The sequence below is a fragment of the Mustelus asterias genome, chromosome 4 (assembly GCF_964213995.1).
Source record: "Mustelus asterias chromosome 4, sMusAst1.hap1.1, whole genome shotgun sequence".
Taxonomy (NCBI): Eukaryota; Metazoa; Chordata; class Chondrichthyes; order Carcharhiniformes; family Triakidae; genus Mustelus; species Mustelus asterias.
Window position 1 is genome coordinate 50,582,062 of NC_135804.1, and position 22,616 is coordinate 50,604,677.

At 39.9% G+C, this 22,616-nt stretch overlaps 1 protein-coding gene across 1 annotated transcript in view; it reads right to left on the bottom strand.

Annotated features, from left to right (window-relative positions):
* Window positions 1–22,616, bottom strand: part of plekhg4 (pleckstrin homology domain containing, family G (with RhoGef domain) member 4) — a 213,957-nt gene that overhangs the window by 23,552 nt on the left and 167,789 nt on the right. Inside the window, exons 14-17 of the mRNA XM_078210999.1 lie at window positions 18,986–19,980; window positions 9,102–9,351; window positions 5,387–5,476; window positions 4,884–5,108 (exon numbers count right to left, since the gene is read on the bottom strand). Coding sequence (XP_078067125.1) covers window positions 4,884–5,108; window positions 5,387–5,476; window positions 9,102–9,351; window positions 18,986–19,980 — 1,560 coding nt within the window. The remainder of the gene's footprint in view (window positions 1–4,883; window positions 5,109–5,386; window positions 5,477–9,101; window positions 9,352–18,985; window positions 19,981–22,616) is intronic.

The following is a 22,616-nucleotide window of genomic DNA, read 5'->3' on the forward strand; positions in this document are numbered from 1 at the left end:
TTGGTCCCCGATTTCGGTGGTTGGTAAATTGATGGAAAAGGTCCTTAGAGATGGGATATACGACCATTTAGAAAGATGCGGATTAATCCGGGATAGTCAGCATGGATTAGTGAAGGGCAAGTCGTGCCTCACAAATTTGATAGAATTTTTTGAGGAGGTAACTAAATGTGTTGATGAAGGTAGGGCAGTTGATGTCACATACATGGATTTTAGTAAGGCGTTTGATAAGGTCCCCCATGGTCGGCTTATGATGAAAGTGAGGAAGTGTGGGATAGAGGGAAAGTTGGCCGATTGGATAGGTAACTGGCTGTCTGATCGAAGACAGAGGGTGGTGGTGGATGGAAAATTTTCGGATTGGAGGCAGGTTGCTAGCGGAGTGCCGCAGGGATCAGTGCTTGGTCCTCTGCTCTTTGTGATTTTTATTAATGACTTAGAGGAGGGGGCTGAAGGGTGGATCAGTAAATTTGCTGATGACACCAAGATTGGTGGAGTAGTGGATGAGGTGGAGGGCTGTTGTAGGCTGCAAAGAGACATAGATAGGATGCAAAGCTGGGCTGAAAAATGGCAAATGGAGTTTAACCCTGATAAATGTGAGGTGATTCATTTTGGTAGGACTAATTTAAATGTGGATTACAGGGTCAAAGGCAGGGTTCTGAAGACTGAGGAGGAACAGAGAGATCTTGGGGTTCATATCCACAGATCTCTAAAGGTTGCCACTCAAGTGGATAGAGCTGTGAAGAAGGCCTATAGTGTGTTAGCTTTTATTAACAGGGGGTTGGAGTTTAAGAGCCGTGGGGTTATGCTGCAACTGTACAGGAGCTTGGTGAGACCACATTTGGAATATTGTGTGCAGTTCTGGTCACCTCACTATAAGAAGGATGTGGAAGCGCTGGAAAGAGTGCAGAGGAGATTTACCAGGATGCTGCCTGGTTTGGAGGGTAGGTCTTATGAGGAAAGGTTGAGGGAGCTAGGGCTGTTCTCTCTGGAGCGGAGGAGGCTGAGGGGAGACTTAATAGAGGTTTATAAAATGATGAAGGGGATAGATAGAGTGAACGTTCAAAGACTATTTCCTTGGGTGGATGGAGCTATTACAAGGGGGCATAACTATAGGGTTCGTGGTGGGAGATACAGGAAGGATATCAGAGGTAGGTTCTTTACGCAGAGAGTGGTTGGGGTGTGGAATGGACTGCCTGCAGTGATAGTGGAGTCAGACACTTTAGGAACATTTAAGCGGTTATTGGATAGGCACATGGAGCACACCAGGATGATAGGGAGTGGGATAGCTTGATCTTGGTTTCAAATAAAGCTCGGCACAACATCGTGGGCCGAAGGGCCTGTTCTGTGCTGTACTGTTCTATGTTCTATGATTTCAGTATTAAGGTCAATAGCAAAAAAGCCCAATGCAGAGTAAGGGTCCCTCTATATATTATCAACAATACATCCTGACTCCAAACTTTGAAGAGCATCCTCTTCTATTCTGGTGTGATGTTTTTAAACGATCCACACTAAGCATCTTTAGTATCTCTTGGAGCAATTTTATTAATTAAATTTTGTATAGTTCTGTGCTGTGGTCCCATTTGCATTCACACTGGATTCAAACCATTTTAGCTGAGAGCTGGTCTGAACGAGCAGCATTGCAGCCCATCATCTGGAGTGCTTTAAAACACAGATCTCAGGTGGTGAAATAGCAATTTACAAATTTACTGCGCCACTCAGTCTCCAAGAAATGCATAATTATAGGTAAGGGACATTAAATAATGGTTTACGGCAACAATCATGTTTTTGGGTTCAAGCCATTTGTCCAAGTCAATTGTACTGCTGTCTTGCATTAATTATAGGGGAAGATTATGAATTCTTCACTGCCTGAAATAATATACAACATGTAGTGTTATTTTGTACAATGCCCTATATTTTATGAGGTCCTTATATTAACTAACGGCTGTATACATATATACATATAAAATGATGGATGGGCCATGCAGAACTGCATGCATTTCCAGTCACCCAAAACTCTTAAATAATTATTCATAGCATATTCAGTATGCAAAAAATTAATCGGGGACTATGTGAAGGATATCCCACACCACCTGTACTCTAAGCACCGATGGGACATTAATCCCTGCCCATACCAGCTGTCTTACAACTGTTTAGCAATAGGTGACCATTAATTGGTTAAGGGCAAGACTTTTGGGGAAAATTGAGGAAATGGTCCTGTCTTAGAGAGCCACTGGCCAATGCCAGCAGCATCACGATCAACCAGTAGCCACTACTGAAACTACAGGCACGTCTTGAAGAGAAACAAACCGAAGTCAGTCTTCAGGTAAGTCCAGTGTATAGGCGCGGATCCAGGCTGACGGGTCTGATGAGAGGGATGGTGGATGGACTGGGGAGCCAGATTTGATAGGGCCACCCCATAAGGATGTTATGAGAGTTTCTCCCTATTTGACTGACACCAGCTCACCCAGTAAAAGCTGTCAGACTACCAACCTGACTTGCATCATCACCCTTCCCCCTCTTTGCCACAAGAGCTCAATAGACGCAAGGGCAGGAGAACCACCCAATGCCCCAGTAAAATTGGAGATAGGTCAGGTGGTGATGTGCAGACCATGCACGGCATTTTATGAGCCCCTCAGCTTAGAACTCACCAGTGGGGAGTGGTAAAATTCCGCCCTTTATTTCTGTCCAAACATTTAGAACAATGTTGGAGAATTGCTTTACTCAAAGGCCTGAATTTTCAGGATGGTGAGTGCTCCTGAGAGTTGGCAGGGATTCAGGCCTACTGCCATTTTGTGCTCAATTGAGCTCCTAGGTTGCTGAGGGAAGAATGCCCCAAATCTGGCCCAAGATCAAGGGTGAAGTCTTTTCTATTTGTACCCTGATCCAACCGACACCCGCCAGCCTAAAAATTGAGGCTGGTTGGGAAAAGGCCCTTAAGTGTGGCTAACCAACTCTATTACTGCTTCCTTGATTTCCATTGCTCTCCCTAGTCTTGCACAATTAGTGAATCTAATCACCTTACAGCTAGTTTCCATATCTTTAGTACATTAGAAATTTTAGGCTATTAGCATTGACCACTATGGGACCCCAATTAACATCTCTCCACCTCACCACACCCTTCTGAAACTACCCCCTCATGACTACCAAGGTTCCACTCATTTTCAATCAAAGCCTCTTGTCTTTGATTAATCCAGTCGAACCTCAGTGGTGGGGACGTTACAAGAAAGAATTCTGAGGGACAGAACATATTTGTATTTGCATAAACATAGATTAATCAGGGATAGTCAGCATGGATTTATTAAGAGAGGGTCATGTTTGACACATTTAATCAGTTTTTTTGAGGAGATAACCAGGAGTGTTGAAGAAGACAATGCATTTGATGCCGTCTGTATGGACTTTAGCAAGGGTTTTGAGAAGGTCCCTCGTAACAGACTGGTCAAGAAAGTAGGAGCCTATGGGATCCAAGGCAAAATGGCACATTGGATCCAAAATTGGCTGAGACACTGGAAGCAGGGGGTGATGATAGAGGGATATTTCTGTGACTGGAGGTCTGTTTCCAATGGGGCTCTGTAGGGTTCGGTGCTGGGACCCTTGTTATTTGTAGAATGCATTAATGATTTAAATGTAGGGATATGATCAAGTTCACAGATGACACATAAATTGGTAGGGTGGTGAACAGTAGCAGAATAGCCGCAGACTGTAGGAGGAAATCAATGGACTGGTCAGGTAGGCAGAGCAGTGAAAAATGGAATTTGACCCAGAAAAGTGTGAGGTAATGCACTCAGGGAGGGCTAACATGGCAAGGATTACACTATGAATGGCAGGACCCTGGAAAGTACTGAAGATCAGAGGGACCCTGGAGTGCATATCAACAGATCCCTGAAGGTGGCAGGACAGGTAGACGAGGCTAAGAAGGCATATAGGATACTTCCCTTTATTAGCCAAGACATTGAGTGCAAGAACCAGGGAAGTCATGCTGGAACTGTATTAAATACTGGTTAGGCCACAACTGGAGTACCGTGTGCTGTTCTGGTCACATTATAGGAAGGATGTGATTGCACTGCAGAGAAGATTTACCAGAATTCTGCACGGGCTGGAGGATCTGAGTTATAAGGAAAGATTGGATAGGTTGGGGCTGTTTTCCTTACAGCAGCAAAGAGGTTGAGAGGCGTCCTGATAGAAGCGTACAAGATTATGAAAAGGGGGCCTCATACAGTTGTATAAGATTATGAGGGCCATAGATAAGACAAATAGAAAGGCTCTTTTTCCATTAGTAGAGGGGTCAATAACCAGGGGATATAGTTTTAAGATAAGAGGTAGAAGGTTAAGAGGAGAGTTGAGGAGAAAGGGTTGTTGAGTCAGAAATTCTCGTAACATTTAAGAGGTATTTAGATATTCACTTGTGCTGCCATAACTTCCAGGGCTATGGGCCAAGCGCTGGAAAATGGGATTAGTCTCATCAGATCTTTGGCATGGGCATGATGGATTGAATGGCCTCTTTCCATGGAATAAACGTCCAAGAATGACAAGTAGGAAAATCTATTTTCATTTACCTGTCAATCACTTACTATTTTGAATGCTCTTAACAAGCACTTCTTTCAAAACTGCTCCATTCCTTCCATTATGAGACCCCAATAATGCACATAGTAGTCCAAATGTAACCTAACCATCATTTTATAGTCATCATGACACTGTTGCTTTTACATTCATCCAATGGCTTAATATTGCTCACCTACTTAGCTCTGCTTTCCACTCTGGATTGTTATGATTTTTAGCTTAAGTCTTTCATCTGCGACTTTAGCAAAAGCTCTCCTAAAATCTAAATAGTCACTACTTACTCCATCTGTAACATTCTCAAAAAAGTCAAGGAATCAACATCGACTTACATCACAATCCCTAATAGCATCCATAGCCAGCAAGTCATTGCCATGTTGAAGCTGAAATTTAACCATTTCTTCTGCCGCTCTGAGGTAGTTAAGCTCCTGTTCCTGAACCTCACTGCACTCCTTGATCAAGTCCTTCAGTAACAGTGCATATTTGCTCATCCGTTGGATAGGTTTCAACAAGTAGGAAGCCAGATTCATCTTATCACCCAGTTGTAGCTGCTTGTACTAAAATAACGAAGACAAGTTAAAAACAGTACACTGAGAAGACATATGGAAATTTTAAGGGAGCAGCAGTATAATAAAAAACAGTACTACATTAAATGCCCAAAATTCAAAGCACTATGCCAATAAGTACAATCTCATGAAACTTGACCTTTTAACTGAAAAATTTCAATAGACCAAGTTCCACTATCCATAAACTGTAAAATTGGGCAATATAATTATTTTGTAATCATTTTCTTAGCAGGGTTTTACTGAACAATTGTTTCATGTGATGTACTTACCTTGAAAAATATATTACCATGGCTAGCTAGCAGAGCATCAGATTTGGGTTTGTTCTTGCTATACAATGCATACATGCCAAACTGGTCTTGCTGTAAATAAAATAATTAGAATGTTATATTTTATTTATTATTTATCACCTTTCATCACTGGATTTCAATCTCTTAATTAGTAGCGGAAGTCAAGGCCCTCATGTACCGAGGGATTCAGGTACTGCAGAAAATTAACTGTTTATAATTATGGTTCCTAGGTGGTAAAAATTAAGCAAATTTAGTAATCATCAACAATCAGGTAAGCAGTTAAATGGAAACCAGTTACTTCTTTTGTTTTTATGAATAGTGCATATTTATTGAATTCCTACAATATATTATGAATATCAAAAGTATATTTCAGAAAGATCAAACTGATTCAGAACTAAATTCAAATTATTTTAATTTTCAATTGAAGGGCAACAAGAATTGAAACACCTTGGCTGGAAATTTCCCATCCCACCTGACAATGGGTAGGACACGGATTATGCAAAGGTCCATTGACCTTGGGTGGAATTTTCCGGTCTTGGGGCGAGTGCGGCTGGAAAATCTCGCCCCTTGTGTCCATAAAAAGCAAACTGTAAAACAATGTGTACATTGCTGTGTACAGCAACCAATGTTTCAAATCATTGTACATGTTTTCAAAGTATTTGTCAGAAGACATTCCAGGCTGTAAAATCTTTTGAAGTGGTGCTCTTCTAATTGCTTCATTGTAACTTGTCTCAGTGAAGCACGAGATGAGTTTGATCAATTCAATATGAGGCATCATGACCAGTTTGAAGTTTTGCCATATTGATATTCACAATAAAGAAACGCAGACTATAGGGATTTAGAAGAATTTCAGAATGCACTGCAGTTTGCATAAAGCCAATAGATATCATGTACAGCTGAATTACTACTTATCATAACCAGAAGCTACCTTATCCCATACTCATTTATAATTGTCACTATAATGCAAATGAGCTACAATTGGAAAAAAAGACTGGATGATTAATTTGTGTTAGCTTGTGAACATGCACATAATACCTTCATGCTAGATGGTGATTCTAAAGCATTGGACAGAAGTCAGTCAGAGCTTGTGCAATTAACAAAGAACAGGGAGGAGTTGGGCCTGGGAAAATATAATTAATTTCTTCCATCCTTTGCAGGCAACCACACAGCTGAGCTTGTCAAAGGTTCAGCATCATGTGCCAAGTATCCTGGAGTGTATTAAGGATACATACTTGACTGCCATTGCTGGAGATTCACAGTCTCTCAGTGGGTGCAAGCTCTGTGAAATGCATGGCAATACAATAAGCTCTTTAAATTGCAGCAGTGATTACTGTACTACTCCGATAACTGACACAAACATTTAAATAGGCTAAGACAGAAGTGCGTGTGGTCAAATGTGTACAGAAAAAAGAATGTAATTTTTAAAAAATCTTCAGTGTCATGATATGCGCATGTTACATATAAACTACATATATGCCAGACCTAATGCATATTCCTGGTGAGTCGAGCAGGTAAGTTGTTTCAACATAATACAATATACCATGTATACAATGCAATACGTTTGATCTGTGCCCTGGTTCAGAGAAAGAAGAGTGTCTTTCAGTATCAATCTCTCATTTTGTTTTTTGTTTTCCATGCTGTACCCCTGTCTCTATTGTGACCAGATTTTTTGTGGGATCTATCTATGAATCTTTTTTTTTACTTTCCCATCATTCAAGCATGTCTTTCCTTCTTTGGGTCTGCTTTCTTGCATCTTTCAATCTTTGGTTAAGGAATATGTGAGAGAACTATATTAGATGTACCAATTTCTATATCACCTTATTTTGACACCCCTGGATATACATGAAGATGGCAAAATGGTAAATATTGTTGGGAATCTATGAATGGAATGCTGAAGAAATAAGAGGAGATAATAGAGAAAAACCTACTGTAAGTAGTGTTGGCATTCCTGGGGTCTGATAGTACTATAATGCTCCACCCAAGCACTAAGAAAAGCCCGAGGTTTAAAGTACTGGAGAGTGGGATATCTGGAGTTTAACAGGACAGCTGGCTTTCAGGGATTATTAGCAATTGAGGGAAGTGAGATTGGAACATGGCATCACCATGTGGAGACAGGAGTTTGGAAGTCTGGTAAGGGTTCGGACGTCTGGTAACACTGGGGAAGTAACAATTTTCTTATGTATCACAATATGGGTACTTTGTCATCTTACATATAACTTTAAAAACCATATTTGGGTATAAAAAATGCCCAGCTTGATTTGGTCTATTGTAGTGCCAGAACACGGATCGCCTACATCATGAATCAAAAGGAGTGACTTAGCCATTCAATTCAAGTATAAGCTTCTTTGCAAATGTGTTGGCCTGACTGTTTCTTTTGAGTTTAACAGACATTTCCAAGAAGTCAAATATTAAAAAGCAATTCCATTAAGCAACCTGTCTAAAGCCATCACGAATAGCTAAGTAACATTGAGAGACTTTAGGCACTCAAGCTTCAAATTACCACTTGAAAATGACATCTCCACATCGCAGGTTAGGTGTGGCTGTTTCTCTACCTTCTGGGGGAGGTACAGTTAAGGCAGCAACTACCACAACATTTAAATTGTGTAATTTAATTTGTACACTTATCCATATGTTGTTTAATAATTTGAGGAACTGTTCATTCCACTGCCTTCTTGTGAGAATGCAACAAATCCAGTAAGCCAAATTACAGTAATGAGAGCTCTATTCAATGAGCTGGTAACAATTATTTTAGATCTTGGCAATTAAATGTATAATGCTGGTCTGCAGGAAGAGGGGGCTTAGCTAAGGAACCTGCCTTAGATGCTGAGCTCAAGAAGATTGTCTAATACTCAAAATTTACATGATAGAATCTTAGAACTCAAACTGCATGTGCCACCACATTTTTAGTATCCGAGAGTTCTCAGCCAGATAGACACCAGGTTTTTACGTATGGAGCTGCATGAGAGGCTGGATCTGCACATGCTTTTTGCAGGTAGAGCTTCTTAGTGCCACGCATCACAGGCAAATGCAATTTGGGAGCAGGAATGTTCATGTGGGCAAAATGACTCAATCAGAACTAAGCATAAGGAATAGTCTCAGTAAAATTAAACATGACAGGCAAGAGTGAATCACGTTTCATGATAGGAAAGGGATGGCATAGCTTCTGATACAGAAAGCATCCACTGCACACAAAACTTAACATGTTGTGGGACATCTTTAAGTGGGTGTGGTTATGTTTGCTGAATGCTGCTAGGGAAATGTTTAATGTGATTCAGACTTAGCTGCAGTTCGTTCTGAGGAAGCTACCAACTCAGACATGAGTAGAAGTTATCCAACTGTGTAATATTGCTACCAATCTTTCATAACAAAGTTTCTAATGCTGAAAGGTTACTCTTCAAATCATTGTCCCACATTTCATTTAAGAATTCATCTTGGTCACTATAAACTCCAGGCAATGAACAGATAGAACTTCTAACAACTGCCATATCAGCACTTTTGTATTTTCACACTAACTTAATTGAGTGTTAATGTAAGCCTACTTGTGATACTAATAAAATAAACTAAACATTTGTTAAATGGTTCCTAATCTTGTTAAGTATATATCAGTCTTTACCAACTACCATACATCGTGGGTTTGAATAGATCAAAGTAAATTGGTTTTGTTCAATTATATATTGTAAATTGGATATTTTCTTACGTGTCTGAGGAAGCAGTGGCTAGCACGTAGCGGATGGTTAACACAACTTTCCAGTTCTTTCAGGAAATACTGACTGTGGAAGTTGTAAAGCTTCTCTAGGTTTCCAAAAATAACACTGCGTTTTCCTCTTAGATCCTGAGGAACATCAAAACGTTCCATTTCTGGGTAGTAATTATCAATGATGTACCGGAGAGATTTCACATATTCACGTTCTGTTGTGACCATCTCATCCATAATGTGTCTCAGTTTACTGTAACAAGAAAAACATGTTTTGGTCATTTTGAAGCACATTTCAAAGTGCAGTAGCAAATATATTAATCGCTTCTCGGCCTTTTGGCTAAGATCAAGTGTAGCATGGAGAGGATGTTGCACTTGGTTGAGGTCATTAGGTTACGCTGAGGCTTCATATGTTTCATATGAAGCAATTTTTAAAAGCGGCATCTCGGCCTTTTGGCTAAGATGCAAATGAGCCCAAGTCTTGGAGGAGGAACCTCCCCCTTCTCCAATCAGCTTGGCTCATGTAGATCGGGCCCAGGACAGGGTGGCTTAGTCACCCGCCCTGTCTTGTCAGCCTGGATCGGAAATGTCTCAACTTGTTGAGACTCTGAATTGGATTTGATTTGATTGAATTGGAAAAGTATAAAAATAAAAAAAAATTAACTCTTGGGAAATCATACTCCTTAAAAACTAAACAAAAAACTAGATTCTACTAACCAAAGATTCACACTTTTGTTGGGAATGGTGGGAAAACAGGGACGACAGCTTTGCTTCTTTTGCTCTTAATCATGATCCACTTGATTTGGATTCACGAATCATTAAATTTGGTTGCCATCCTAACATAATCTAATATGGGGCTTATGTATGCTTTCTGGTCCGCAGATGTTACTTACTCGCTACTCTGCTCAAAATTACTTAATTGAAAGTGAACAAAGAACTTATCTCAGTAAAAAGGGAGTGCAGCAAAGGTTTACTTGGCTGATTGCTGGGATGGCAGGCCTGTCATATGAGGAGAGACTAAATCAGTTGGGATTATATTTACTGGTGTCTAGAAAAGTTTCTCACAGAAACTTATAGAATTCTATGGTAGACAGGGTAAATTCAGAAAGAATGTTCCCGATGGTGGGAGAGTCCAAAACTAGGGTCATAGTTTGAGGATAAGGGATAAACCTTTTAGGACTGAGGTGAGGAGAAATTTCTTCACCCAGAGAATGGTGAATCTGTGGAATTCACCACCACAGAAAGTATTGAGGCCAAAACGTTGTATCAATTTGATGATCAACCATGATCATAATGAAAGGCAGAGCATGCTTGAAGGAGCAAATGGCCTACTCTTGCATCTATTTTCTATGTTTGTTTCTATGTGTATTAGTTTGAACTTGTATTACAAATAGGTCATGACCAGTAAAATTTGCTGCTTGATTCAATTTGGTTTAAGACCAGGACAACAAATTTTCTTGGGTTATCTAATCTCATCTCTGTTTCCAAATCAAAAATCATCAGCTACAAAAGCGTGCAATCATGTCCACACATGAAAAAGCAAGCAATACTCCCACAGAAAGAAGTGACAACTGTACACTTGATATAGTTCCTGACATTGCCTCGCATTATAACCCCAAATATATCTTTAACATTAATTTTTAAAAATAAATTGAATGCAAGCAGAATAAAATAATCTTTATGACACAGAGGCCACTTGGTCCACTGTGCTTGCCCCAGATCTAGCTTTCATTACTAAAAAAAAACAGCAAGATGCAGAAAAAATGTTAAGCAGAGAACTACATTCACAGTTTAAGCTAGTGCTTCTGGGAAAAAGGAAAACTACTGGTGATTGGAAGTTCTCTCTAAAATGCTTTATATAGCATTGTAAGATAAGCAAAATATGGTGCCATTCTTTTTTAGGGGCAGCTATGTCACCTTTGACCAAAGCATAACTGTAAGAAAAATCACATTCCGAGTTGATAATGGTGGGAGTTGATGCAAATCCAAGAAAGCAAATACAATGGCCAGAATTCTCCGATTCTGTCCTGTCTGGAGACAATACACATCTCTTTAACCTGTGCTTAATGCTCCCTCCACTCACATTGTCTGTATCTTTAAGACCTGGTTGGCTGTAGAAATTCGCATTCTAATCAGTATTCTGTAACTTGATTTTGTGTCTCTGTGCCCTGTTTGAGAGCAGATTTCCATCTGACGAAGGAGCAGCGCTCCAAAAGCTAATGGCATTTGTTACCAAATAAACCTGTTGGACTTTAACCTGGTGTTGTTAAAACTCTTACAGAATTCTCCGGCCATTCATGATGGTGGAATTCTCCAGTCGTGCTGGCAGCACACCCCCGCCCACGGATTTCCTGCCAGCGTGGGGTGACATCAATGGGAATTCTCATTGACAGCGGCAGGATCAGAGAATCCCGCCGCTAGCAAACACGCCACCTTCTGTCGGCGGGAAACACGCGGCTGGAAGGCTGGGGAATCTCATCCACTGTCTTTAAATTTGCCAATGGATATTGGGGTAATTTTGACCTAAAACAACACAAGAAATGTTAGGTCTGAAAAGCAATTGTCTTAACACTATATTGTGTCACTTTTCTTGAATGTTCTGAAGGCAAGTCATATGATTAATTTACCACATAAGGAGCTGAAAACAGAATTCATTGTTTCTGGCAGTGAACATTCATCCCACCAGCAGAGGATGCAGCTGCATCTGACACAGTTAAGGATCTCACACAGATGGTCAACTCTGCTGCAAACCTCTTTAAGCACACATGGTCTCTATTATGACTGAGCATGCACAGGTTTTGGATACATTGGTGATAGTGATAAAGTAGCCATGATTGCTAACCACAGAAATTGTTGAAGCGCCTAGGGATATTTTAATATGTTGAAAGTCAAGTTGTTTTGCTGAGTGTTGTGAAAATGTTTAATTTCATGATTCATATGTTGTAAGAATATTACATTTAGTATTGGGGAAATTAAATTTGTTAATATGCGGTAATGGAAACTGTTGAATTCAGAAGTTACGCAGATCACCTAAGGTGTTTTCAAAAATGTCTTTCCATGTGTACTGACAAGTTTGGAGTTGTAAGTGTGAAGACAGTAAACAATAGGTGACACTTTACTAAGTCTTGATAGAGAGGAGAATTCTACAATTGTCCTTATAAAGCATTTAAGTTATTCGTGTGGGTTCCGGATAAAATAATTGCATATGCGAAGGGCAGATCTTAAAGTATTGACATACTTTTCAGATCAAAGGTCAATTTTGGAAATGAAAGTTTCTCACTTGAAATCTTTATCTGGGACATCCCAGGAAGGTCACATTGTCATGGAGTTAAACTGTGCAGTATAAGGGTCTGGCAATTATAGATTTAATATGGGACTGAGTACAATACCACTCACATAGTTATGCAAGAGTATATGACCCACATCCTAGTTAAATCTAGTGTTGGACAGAGCAGTATACCAGCAAACATGGAGACAGTTCCCCGCATGTACCCTTACTGTATATTTATAGATAGTTCTAAGAGTCCATAAAAATGAACTTCAACCTTTGGCTCCAACGACGGTCAACGCTGCAACCTCTAAACAAATGCTGCAACTCTCAGCTAGCATGCCAAAGCCACAAAGATGCTGAAACCTGTTTTTTTTTGCTAAGATCGCCCCCAATGAGTGAGACTCCACAGGTCTCTGGGTAATATGTACTAAAGATTCATCACTTTCTGAGTGAAGAAATTTCTCCTCAACTCAGTTCTAAAATGGCCTAAATCTTATTCTGAGACTGTGTCTAATAGTTAGAGATCTCTGGCCACGTGAAACATTCTTCCTGCATCTACCCTTTCGAGCCTTGTAAGAATTTTGTATGCTTCAACAAGATCACCTCTCATTCTTCTAAACTGCAGGCAATACAGGCCCAGCATCCTCAATCTCTCTTCCCTCTCTAAACCTCTGACTCTCTCCCTCTTTTCGCTTTTAAGATATTCCTTAAAACCTAACTCTTTAACAAAGATTTGGCCATTTGTTCTAATATTGCCTCATATATTGCTTCTTAATGTTCCTATGAAAAACAGGGATGTTATATTGAAGGCTCGATATAGATACAGGATGTTGTTCTTGAAATCATGTGGGGGAAATAATATTTAAACAAGGGCTTGGTCGCACAGTAGTTAAAAGTTAAAGCTTATTCACTGGTCACAAGTAAGGCTTACATTAACACTGCAATGAAGTTACTGTGAAATTGCTCTAGTCGCCACAGTACGGCACCTGTCAGGTCAATGCACCTAACCAGCACGTCTTTCAGACTGTGGGAGGAAACCCACGTGGACACAGGGAGAACGTGCAAACTCCACACAGTCACCCAAGCCGGGAATCGAACCTAGGTCTCTGGTACTGTGAGGAAGCAATGCTAACCATTGTGCCACATAATCATCAATGACCAAAGGCTGATTTCATCAGTTGCCTAAGTTTCATCATTAGTCTTTCAACATAGGTATGCACTTGCGATGCTAAGACATACAAGGCTGTGGGCCAAGTGCTGGAAAATGGGATTTGAATAGTTAGGTGGTTGTTTTTGGCCAGCGCAGACGCGATGGGCCAAAGGGCCTTTTCTGTGCTGTAGACCTCTGTGGCTCTACGACTCATTCATGGAGGGGCAATAAAGCACTTATTTATTCAATAGTCCAGAGACTGCGCTCTACTGGACGGCACAGTGGTTAGCACTGCTGCCTCACAGTGCCACGGATGTGGGTTCGATTCCCGGCTTGGGTCACTGCCTGTGTGGAGTTTGCACATTCTCCCTGTGTCTGTGTGGGTGCTCCGGTTTCCTCCCACAGTCCAAAGGTATGTGGGTTAGGCCACCATGCGTTACATCACTTGACTGGGAGTCCAGAGGTCTGGACCAACAATCTGGGGACATAAAATCCCACCATGATAGCTGGGAAATTTAAATTCAGTTAATTAAATAAAATCTAGAATTCAAAAGCTACTATCGGTATTAGTGGTCATGAAATGACCAGATATTGTAAATATATGTTCTGACCTGGGCCTGCTGAGAAATGTGGAATGTAGCTGTCCTTGGAATCCTTCAGTGTAGTTGGGGGAAAAGGGAATTAAGTTTCACTCCCTTTTATGGCTCTAGCTGCCACATTAAGGCAATTTTAAATGTGCCAACCATTTTGACAAGCTAGGAGAAAAGGTAAGTTGGTGAAGGGGGAACTATTCTGCTAAGTCAGTCAGAATCAACCAAAGTCTCCAAATATAAATCGCAATATCGGATGGTTCCAGCTGCAGGGTAATGGCCCAACAAAAGCTGAAACTAATAGTGAACCCCTGGGTCACTAATATCCTTTAGGGAAGGAAATCTACTGCCCTTACTAGATCAGGCATATGTGTGTGGCTCCAGACCCACAGCAATGTGGTTGACTCTTAATTGCCCTCTGAAATGGCCAAGCAAGCCATTCAATATTGAAGACAGGTCACCACCCTTTTCAGTAGCAATTAGGGATGGACAATAATGCTGACACCCACCTTCCACAAATAAAATATGTGCAATTTAAAAATGGATAAATTCCCAGCCAACAGGAAAAACTGAAACATTACTTCAGAGAAGAACTTGTAAACATACGAAAAAGGAATAGGCCATTCTGCCCCTTAAGCCTTCTCTGCCATTCAATATCATGGCTGATCTGATCGTGGCCTTAATTCCACTTCCCTGCTTGCCCCCCTGCCCCCTAACACTCAACTGACTTTTGGATCAACAATCTGAACACATTCAAAATTGAGTTACACAATACTCAGCCTCCACAGCTCTCTGGGGTGGGGAATTCCAAAGATTAATGACCCTTTGAAAGAAGAAATTCCTCCTAATTTCCGTCTTCAATGGATCCTTTATTCTGAAACTGTGGCTCTTAGCTCTAACTTGTACGCATGGGAAGGAAAAGCTACATGTATAATATTCCAGTCATTATGTCAATAACTAAACAATGGGCCAGATCTTCCATTCTCTGGAAAGTCATCTGAAGGCACCCTGGAAGATGACTGGGAACCCCTCGGAAATCTGAATGAAGGGGCTGCATGGGAATTGCCTGGAAAGTTTCAGCTTTTGTTGGGCCATTACCCTGCAGCTGGAACCATCCGATATTGCGATTTATATTTGGAGACTTTGGTTGGTTCTGACTTACTTAGCAGAATAGTTCCCCCTTCACCAACTTACCTTTTCTCCTAGCTTGTCAAAATGGTTGGCACATTTAAAATTGCCATAATAGGTTAGCTAGAGCTGTAAAAGGGAGTGAAAGTTAATTTCCTCCTCGCCCAACTACACTGAAGGATTCCAAGGACAGCTACATCCCACATTTCTCAGCAGGTCCGGCTCAGAAGTCTGGGTGAGAAATGTGGAGTTCCAGTCTAAGGTAGGAAAAGTAGGCCAGACTGGCAACCTGATGTTGATTGTCACTCAACAGAAGATTGTGCTCAATATGTTCAAGAGCTATTGTCCTAGTAATTAAGCTTGACTTTTAAACAGCCCTTTATCCTTTGCAGTGCTTGCACGACTGCCAGAAGGGGAGAGTGTGGATTACAATCTTAAATATTCCCCATAGAATGGCATGCACCATTAAATATTTAAATTCAGTATCAAGAATTTGCTCATCTCCCTCAGAAATCAGAGTTCCACAAGTGCCATTGGTGATAGCATACACCCGATCCTCTATAGCAGTTCTATGGGGAAAACATATGGTTGGAGTCGTGTCCTCTGTAGGACAAGACACAGCTGTTTCCTGGATATACGCATGCAAATACAAAAATGACAGCACTGAGAAACAAACGTTCATCTTTGATGCTCCAGATACAAAATCTTGAATATCAGGGCCTTATACTGGAACTTTGTGCACCCAGAATTGCAGAGCCAATATTGGGTCCATTAAAGAGCAACCTGCACAACTTTGCCACAAATTCTATCCCTTGCCCCAATTGTTGTTTGAGGCATATTCCAATGGTCATCTGGAAGACCTCTCGTCTTCTGTCCTTTATAAACTTCGGTCATGCAAAACACTTTGGACCTCTGCTGTTCCTAGCTTTACCATGTAAAAAAATATTCAAATATATTTTTCTCGGATCTAAAATGGGTGACTCACATTTATCCACATTGCAATCCATCAGTCTCGGTTTTGCCCACTCATTTATTTTTTTATTTGTAACTTCCTGGCTCTTGTTTACACTACTTGCGATACCACCAATCTTTGTGTCAATGGCGAATTCAGACATATGGGGTACGATTTTCCCAGCCCGCTGCGCTGTGAACAGTGTCCAGCCAATCATAACTTTCCCAGGTCATTTTTTAAAAAAAACATAATCAACCTCATGCCAGAAATCAGAGGCTGATTATGATATGGAAATTTTTATTCCCATGTCATTAGCAAGCCTGGGGCGGTATCGTCCGAGCTCGCTAATGTTCCTCCCCCCCGCCAGGAGAGGTTCCCACCAGCGGGGATTAAAGCTGGTCCCCATCAACGGGGACCAGGAGTGATGACCTTGCTGGCGGGAACAGAGGCCATTGAGGCCCCCTGGGAGGTCAGGGGTGGGGAGGGTGTCCCTTGGGCCGTGCCAGAGTGGCACCACCAGCCTGGCACCCTGACACTGCCCACAAGGTGGAGAAGGGAGTCTGGGTAAGATACTCTGTCAGAGAGTTGGTGCTGTCTCAATGGGCCAAATGGCCTCTTTTGCACTGTAGGGGATTCTATGATACTGTGGTAGTTCCTTTTTCATAACATACATGGTGTAACTCACATGTTTTTCCAGAGAGACCGGCATTTTTTATTTTGCCTTGTATACAATTATCAAAAGATAACTTGAAATAATACATGATAAAAATCACAAACTGAGCTGCCTAATTTTTTTAGTAATTGTGTTACATGGGCGATTGCAGCATATAGTAGACAACAAGATCCAAGTTCAATCTAGGATTTGCGTTCTGCTGCTAACGGCACTACTGAAAGTTCTACAATTAGCTTCAGTGTCCACAGGGAAAGGGGAGGGAATAAATGGCAGTATTGACAAACCAAAGTTGATATTACACACACGGCTATTCAGCAAAATACTCTCACAGACTTGACAGTCCATGCTTGCTGTGCATGAACTCGCCATCCAGGTTCACCCATTCTTATATCTTGTACAAGAGACCCATATTAAGATAGTTTATGATACCATTAGAATATAGAAACAAAGGTAGGACATTTACCCCCTCAATTCTGTTTCATCATTTAATAAGATCACGGCTGATGTGTGACCTCATTCCACATGCTCACCTTTGCCCCTAATCCCAGAATATCTTTGGTTAATAAAGATATATCAATCTTGGATTTAAAATTAACAATTGATCTAGCAACAATTACTATTTGCAGAGATGAATTCCAAACTTGTGTGTGTAGACGTGCACTCTAACCTCAGTCCTGAATGGTCTGGTTGTCATTTTTGGACTATAGCTCCTAGTCTTAGGTTTCACAACAAACATAAATAGTTTCTATCGATCCTGTTGCCCTTCATATCATGAAAACTTGTATAATACACACTTCAACCATTTTAAATTCCAGAAAATACAACCCTAATTAGTGTGATCTCTCCCTGTACTTTATCTCTTGAATCCCAAGTATCATTCAAGTTAATCTACTCCATGCTCCCTCCAAGGCCAATATACCTTTCCTAAGGCTTCTGCCCAGAACTGCTAACAATACTACCGGGATGATCTAATCAGGACTTTATTTAACTAAAGTACGACTTCTATCCCCCTTGTATTCATCCTTTAGTTACAATAGAGCCACACTACCACCACGATCATGACTCTTACCCACATGCAACGTGGGACTATCAGTATTAATTGCAATGCCTCCTTACTGTCCAGGAGGAGTTATTTTGTTATTTCACAGACGTGCGTGTCACTGGCTACACCAGCATTTATTGCCCTTCCCTAATTGCTTTTGAGAAGGTAGGGATGGGCAATAATTGCTGTAAATGCTAGCCTTGTCAGCGATGCCCACACCCTGTGAAATAATTGAAATAAATCTCAATCTGGTTGAGGAAGAGCTGATGATTCTGTTAGGAAACTGGTTTTAAAACAAGAAATAGATACAATCAACAAAATGGTACTGATTGAATTAGTTACTGCAGCTAGAAAAATAATTCCTTGAATATTAAGCTGTCACTGAGAAGCAAGGACAATAATCAGAAAAAGTAAATGCTTTTCATAAGCTTTTCCCCCCAAAAATCATAAATTGAATATTTTTCAAGCTCATCACAAAGTGAAGAAACATCTGCATTGTAGATAAAGAAACATTCGCATAGCAAACCAATTTCATTTAAAATTTAAAAATTCCTAACAGAATCTGGGTACGTCTATTCATTATATGCATTTAGGATTTTGCATCCCTCAGGTCAAATGGTCAAAATATATTGGCTTTAGGTACTATGACAACTATAGTTTGGTGAAAGTTTGTAACAACAACAGTTATAGTATATTTCAAAGATATAAAAAAAAGTTGCAATTTTTAATCAGATTCACTTGCTAGGCCCCATCTAAGCTTGGAAACACTGACTGGAGCATATTGTAAGGGGTCTATTATCTGCCTTAGAATTAGGCAACTGGCCTGATCTAATATTGGATTGGACGTCTTCCAGATATTCTTGGGATGCAGGAAATTGGTCTTCAAAGCTGGCTCTTGTGCCTCCATCACAGTGGCAACAAGTTCTATTCCGCAATCGGAGGGATAAATGTTTTTAGTTCCCATTCCCTCCATGTTACTGAAATACCATTTTAACGTTTTGGCATATGTCCCAATTACAATAACATTACTTAGTTAAATGATCCACAATTTGTCTTAATCCTGGATGAAATTAATACGCACCTGCTCTTAGCCTTGGTTTCTTGTAAGGGGGAATAGCTTCTGTGACCTTCTGTCTGGTTTCCAGTCCAATTAAACAATGTTTGCTGTCTGGAGGTACAAAGTCTATCATTAAGTTCAGTGCTGCTCACTTCTAGCCCTTTAATGAATACCCCTGTGTTTCCTCGCCTTGCAGGTTCACTAAAAGTTCTTTGACATGAATTGTACTTGTGGGTTTCACTGGGTGAAAAATCAAAGCTCTGTGTTTTCCGTAATAGCTTTTTCAGATGTTGATTCTGAGAATCTGATGTTGAGAGATATCTAGACTGTATTTGAGAAGAGTCAACATTACTGTCACAATTGGCTTCTTCATCAGATATACTGTGCAATAGTCTACATGCCTCTGGTGTTGATGTATGAACAGAAGCACAAGTTTTTCCTCCCTTTTGATCAAAGACTTGGAAATTAGGGCTAGAGTTTTTGCTGAGAATAGCTTCAGGTACAAAAACATCCTCATTATTTACAGTCCCATAACAACTGCCTGATGACTGCGGTGAGAGTTTGTCTCTCTGCCACATACCACAATATGTTGATCTGTTGCTTGGAGAATAACCACTACTGTTTGAGCTTGCATACTGTAATCTTTGCTCCATTCCACCCGAATGCCTCCTGTGTCCTATGTTAACAATTTCATTCCTCATACTATTGAGATCAGAAAGCCAACGGTCTGATGGCAATGACTTTCTAGTTCGCAATGCAGCTTCCAGCTTTTTTTCAAAGATAAGCTTCGTCTCTTGGCATTTGGACCAAGCAAATTTCCACTGTTTTATTCCCTTTTCATTTCTTAATTCACATGCTAGTTCCTTCATTTCTTGAAACTCAGTATCTGGAATTTCAGGATGCTGACGATGATGGTTTTCCAGATATTTCACAACTGAGCCACAGCGCTCTGGTGAACTGCAGTCATCCATGCTGATGCATGCAAGGTGCCGCATACCTTCTAGGGCCCATTCATAAGCCTGTAACAAAGACAAAGCAGTTTAGCAACCAAATTTATATTATAAAATAAATTTCTCATGATTAAGGTTTGGATCACTGAAAAAAGGAACAAAGTTTCTTTTTCAATATAACACTCAATATATATGTAATGACCCAGATATTTTGTGGATGTAGACACATTTAAATTCATTATACTAACAAACCACAACAGTGTGTTTGTTCAGCCAAAAGGTGAGAATGATTTTCTCCTTTAGCAAATAGTCGAAACAATTCTCAAGATCTTGGTTTCCTGAATCTGAAACACAACCTCCTCTAAAGGCAGATGTGAACCAACTGTGACATACCAGCTGATTTACACTTGCTGTGCCAAATTGCCAAAATAACTCAACTGTTTACAAAAATGTAACTCATCATGAATATATTTACAGTGCAATAGTACCAAACAAAAATGCCTAACTCAGGATAGTTTTGACGCTGCGTATGTAAAAGCCTATTTCACAAACAATATTAATAGACAATTTCCAACAAACCAGTATAGTTCAAGGAACAAATGCGCCATTATGCTTAATGAGCACCACTAGCAAATCTCAGCGGTCTAAGTTTTCCAATGTATTAATCCATTTAGGAAACCCTTTATGAAGAATAAAAATCTTTACCAATCCGACACATTCAATAAGATTTTTCATTAGAGACTAAAAAGGTGCACTTTTAACAGAATTTAAGACGATTTCATTCGTGTCTGAATCCACTTTATCCTAAAATGAAGAATGCCTTCTGTCACTGATGACTATTAAGGTTCCCATGTGAATTGAGTTTCGGAAGTCTCTAACAAAACCTGCCATAGCTTTGCACAAATTCATATTCAATTGTTAATCACATTGTAAAGATTACTGGAGTGGTGGAAAAATATCTTGGTGCAGTAAAATGTGTCTTTTGGCTTGAGTCAAATCTTTGGGCAGAATTAAATGATGATCCAGGAATGACTAATGTTCATATTAAACCACAATAAAACTCTTCTTTTTCTCTTCATTGACATTTTCACCATGATCAGCACAAAAATTCAACAACATCAAAATAAAAATTTAAGACAAAACACATGATTTGTGTAACAAAATCAAATTACTCTGGATGCTGGACTCAAACAAAAACAGAAAATACTGGAAAATCTCAGCAAGTCTGACAGCATCTGTTCAGAGAGAACATAGCTAATGTTTCAAGTCTGGATGACTCATGATTCATGTATATTGGTCCTTCTTCAAGGTTAAGAATTGCTTTGCTCGCAAATTATTAAGCAAAAGTGCTACAAATAAAGTTTTTCCTGCAGGATGGGAATTCAGCTTAAAATTTATTTATGTTTTGCTGCGTTATTCTTTATATTGATCTTTCTCCACCAACCAAGGTTAAGCTAGCCCACACCAATATCATTCATTTTTCTTCATTTTCCTTCTCCATCGATCAAATACATGGCAATCATACCTCAGCACAGAAGAAACAGTCATTGAACCAAATGAATGGAGAAAGTTTCAGTCAATGAAGTTGTACTAAATTGATCAGTTATTTTAATTGAATCACCTAATGTACAATAAAATGTCCAAGTACAATTTTACTCAGATTTAAAGGCATGAATCTTAAGTTTAGCTAAGCCATCTTTGGAAGACAGGCAGGCACTTCCCCAAAGAAAAAAAAACAAAAGTGAATTCGATTCCTGTGGATTTTGTAACAGCTGGACAAGCATGGCACTACAACTGATATGGGAACAACCTAGCTAAAAGATGGTGCATGGCAGAGAAATAAAAGCATTTTTGGGAGGAGCAAAGGGCAGAACAACACTTCAAATTATTCAAAGTTAAACCTGCAAAGAAAGATCACTGATTAAAAACCATGATGAACAACATGGTACATCTACATACAATTACAAATCATCTACAGAACAGCATTAGGCTTTTCGCTCTACTGATCTGTGTGAATGTTTGTACTCTTCTTATTCCAATTACCTTTTCCCACCCTCCCCCACATCCCTCTATTCTCGTCCTCCTTGTGCATCAAGTTTCCTCTTAAATGCATTAATGTTTTCTACTTCATCCACTCCACGTGGCATAAGTTCCATGTTCTGTGTAAAGAAACCCTTCCTAAACATTTTATCTTAACAGGTAGTGGCAATCCTAGATATATATTTATGCCCCCATTTTCTGGACTCACCCACAACTGAAAATGTTTTGCACATCCAATCTGTCAAAGTCCTTTGTCATGAGATTTTGCATAATGATAACTGCAAGCAGCATTAAAAACGTTTCAAATAAGGATTTATGTGAAGTTGTGTTTTGTATGCTGTGCAAATCCCCTGAAATGTCTCAATAGTTATAAAATGATGGTGCTTGAGATGAGACAAAATGATTTTGTTCTATTAAGCTACTTATGTCCTTTCTGTAACAGCTACTAACTCACAGGAATTCATGTTGAACCATTTAGTGATACAGCACTTTTACAATGTTAATGGTACAGAATATTGTTCATCAGCTTGTGCTTATGCTATCACACAATGCTGCTTATGCTTATTAAGAACAAACCTATTTCACATTATTCATGATCACATAAATAATGATTTGACAGTGTAAAGAACAATAAAAAGTACTTAAAATCACTGACATACCCAAGA